The sequence below is a fragment of the Morone saxatilis genome, unplaced genomic scaffold (assembly GCF_004916995.1).
Source record: "Morone saxatilis isolate NCDOM2014 unplaced genomic scaffold, NCSU_SB_2.0 Contig6, whole genome shotgun sequence".
In the NCBI taxonomy this organism is placed as follows: domain Eukaryota; kingdom Metazoa; phylum Chordata; class Actinopteri; family Moronidae; genus Morone; species Morone saxatilis.
The window spans coordinates 13,314,554-13,317,976 of record NW_023340206.1 but is presented as its reverse complement, the minus strand read 5'-3'; the positions used below and the strand labels follow the sequence as shown (position 1 = coordinate 13,317,976).

Here is a 3,423-nt window from a genome sequence, read left to right as displayed (position 1 = left end):
GATTCAGTTTCTTTAGTTGTTTCAGGATGTTTGATTTCTGTCAGGCTGACAAATGTTTCCTCTACTTCCTAAGATATATCAGGTGAGAAAACTCAAAGTCTGCATTTCTTGCAGCGTGGAGGAGTTCCTGTCTCTCTGCATCATGACGTGGTTCACGTGGACCAGAAGTCTCAGAGTTTCTCCTGCAGGATGAAACCTTCCACATTCACTGACAGTCACATGTTGCTTTGTTCTGACGGACAGAAAGAAATCTGGACGACTCAGGAAAACTTTGCAATATTTTATTATTTTCTAAACAATTTCAGTTCATAAGAAAGATCAGGAAGTGCTTTGAGCCGTTTGTGATTTTCTTCTTTGGGGGATGAAATTTCATCAGTGCGTGTTGAGCCCTGATGTGTTGCAGTAAAAGTAATCCTTTGTTGCCACTGGTAGCGGTTCTTCTGGCTCTAGTCGACAACCAGCGTGTTCCTCACCACGGGGAACAACTCGAAGAAACCCTGCAGGGGGAAGCACACAGGACCAAAGATGAAGAGTAGTGTAAGGAAGAAGGTAAGAACGTTGTTCTGTAAAACCACGGATGTATTAGGGGGGCTGGATACAGCAGCTGGAGGCGGGATTCTATTCATTGTGAAAGCTGCTCGGTGGCGTATGAAGCCAAAAATAGAAATAGAAAACCACCCAGATCTCCTGCGCTGTGGGCCGATGGAAGAAGCACACTGGAATGTTCCGCTAACCTGAACGGAGATAAAGTAGTGTGCATCTCTCCTTTCTAAGACAATCTGATACGTATCCAGATACACCAGGGGAGTGTTAAGGTCTGTCGTGTTACTGCTGGACTGAATCAATGTCAGGGACAGAATTTGGTCCAACTTTCCTTCCTTCTTATAGAATCCAAATATCTTCCGGACCAAAAATTTTAGATTTGAGGGTGCACTGTGAATCGTGCTGGCGTTGTTGGAGAGCCACGCTGCCCTAACGCCCTGGCTTTGACCTTTCACGAGAAAGCAGCCAAGCTTCAGTCAACAGATTCATAACTTTAAAATCAGACCATCTACTGGTTCATGGTACATGTATATCCATCCAGCTTATATCGGTAAATCTAGGATAAACTGATTTAATACTTAATTCAGGCTGTCAGAGAGGTGTTGATTCAACTCTTATGGAGTTATTCTAGAGGAGTTATATTAATTTATATCAAATATCAGCAGAATACGAGTGCGAGGAACATATACAAATCAAATCCAGAGTTTTAGTGTTCATTTGGAGTAAAGATCTCCACAATCTGAGAACAACTGCTTTATAAGTGAGTTTGTTTTGCTGCTGAAATACTCCGAAGCAAACATCCCTCTACTGAGAGAAGGCATGCTTGTTTTACAGACCTTGAAGAGGGTGGTGCTCTGCAGGACGCTGGAGGTGCAGCACATCTCCCTGATGGAGTGCATGGAGAGCTGCGGAGCTCCAATGTCCACCACGGGGACGCCGAGGCGGGCGGCCAAGATGGGTCCGATGGTGGTTCCACACGGGCTGTCGTTACGGACCATCACATCCTGCAGGACGGATCAAACAGGTCAAACTGAGGGAACACTATTCAAAATACAAACTACTAAGATGAAAAATCAGCCTGTCTGCCCCCTAGTGGCTGTTGGGGGGCACTGCATGCAAACACACTAACTGGGATTTATGAGTTAGTCAGAACACTGTAATAAAGAATAAACTGGAACAAAGATCTGGACTCCAGCCTCACTTCTGCTGAGCAACAACAGACAAATGAATGAATTAATGTTTAACGGAAGCTCCTCACGTGTCCCCGCAGTCATTAAACCCCGGCTGACTTTATCACTCGCTGCGACCCAAACAAACGTTCTCAGCTCTTTTATCTCTTGTTCTCCGTCTCAGAGGTTATTTACAGGTTCTGTTCACAGGACTGGAAAAAGGCTAATGAATGTATCGCTAGTCTTTTGTTTAGTACTTGTGCTTTGTGTAGGAATGATGTGAAGTGAACTGAACCATATTATTCTGAAGAAAATTCACATCATATCCCGTTAAATAACGTTATTCAAGGTATATACTGATGTAGAAAAATCTTTGATTTGTGACTCCTCTGCAGCCCTGGAAATATAAATGTTTTCTTGTCTGTTATAATTCATGTTCATTAACTGTTTTATGTCCCGAGTCTTTATTTCACGCATGAATTCTTGTCTTTTCCTCTCCGCATCATCCTGGAGCAGCTCGCCATGTTGCTAGGAGATCTGTGCTCGCTGCTGAGAGAATCGAGACTCACACAGAGACGAGGAGCTGCCGAGGCTCCGTCTGCAAACAATTCATCTGTAATCTTACACACACATACACACACTGTACCTGCAGAGGCACCCCGACCTTGCTGGCGACCTCTCTGACAACGGAAGCTGTGACGGCCGTAGTGGCGTAGCGCTGGTTGCTGTTGAACTTGATCACTGGGCCCTGATTGCATAAATGTGAATGTTGTTATTACATTCATGAGTTTCACACCGTGTGAGTGGAAAATGACAAAAACGAGTACTTGAAAAAAGTCAAATAAGGTTGCAACGGATCATTTTTCACTATTGACTCATCAACTAATCTGATGATATATAATCAAATACTGACCCAAACTAAGGTCTTAAAGTTAGGAATCTAATGTCACTGGAAACCAAAGAATGCCATCAAATAATAAGAAACGGAATAACAGGAAGGGGTTTGTATTCACTAAAACTAAAACATATTTGATATTTTTATGTTATTATAAAAGTTAATGGTTTGTAAAACCACTAGTTTAATACGAAATCGAACTCATCTTCTACATAGAAGGAAAAATAAAATAAGCTTTATTTACAGTACTTAGGATTATTATGTTAAATCTAATACATGTCTGTAAAGCTACCTTAAATGTAAATGATACAAAACAGTGTTTGTGTTTAGCCCTTTTTAAATAAATCAATAAATCAATCAATCTTGACCTTGTGGAAAGCTGGTCGATGGTTCTCCTCATGCTTCTCCCTGAAGAAGAAAATCAACAGTTTGGTTAAAAATCGAAATCAACTCCAACTCTCTGATAATGATTCTTCACAGTCTGACTTTAGGTGCCTGTAGTGTCGTTTTCATTGGACAAAACAGTTTTGAATAAGAAGATAGAAGTTAACAGCAGATAGATAGTGTGTGTGTGTGTGTGTGTGTGTGTGTACTGACTGGTAGTTGGGGTGCACGGCGTGTGCCATGTCGGCGCTGATCATGAAGGAGCGCGGCGCAGCCTGTTGAAAGGCGGTGAGGTTGGAGGCGGAAGCGGCGAGGCGGCTGAGGATGAGCTCTGTCAGGTTGGACTGAGCTCCCTGAGCACTCTCTGATCCCACCTACAGGGGACACACACACACACACACACACACACACACACACACAGATTTGAAGATG

General features: G+C 42.9%; 1 protein-coding gene across 3 annotated transcripts in view; it reads right to left on the bottom strand.

The window, feature by feature from the left end:
- Positions 1 to 266: 266 nt before the first annotated feature.
- The window catches only part of dnpep (aspartyl aminopeptidase), an 8,604-nt gene continuing 5,447 nt past the window's right edge, over positions 267 to 3,423 (bottom strand). For all 3 annotated transcript variants that reach the window (XM_035677731.1, XM_035677732.1, XM_035677733.1), the window contains exons 11-15: positions 3,205 to 3,365; positions 2,976 to 3,015; positions 2,359 to 2,460; positions 1,380 to 1,547; positions 267 to 497 (exon numbers count right to left, since the gene is read on the bottom strand). In XM_035677731.1, the coding sequence (XP_035533624.1) occupies positions 447 to 497; positions 1,380 to 1,547; positions 2,359 to 2,460; positions 2,976 to 3,015; positions 3,205 to 3,365 (522 nt within the window). In that variant the 3' untranslated portion in view covers positions 267 to 446. The remainder of the gene's footprint in view (positions 498 to 1,379; positions 1,548 to 2,358; positions 2,461 to 2,975; positions 3,016 to 3,204; positions 3,366 to 3,423) is intronic.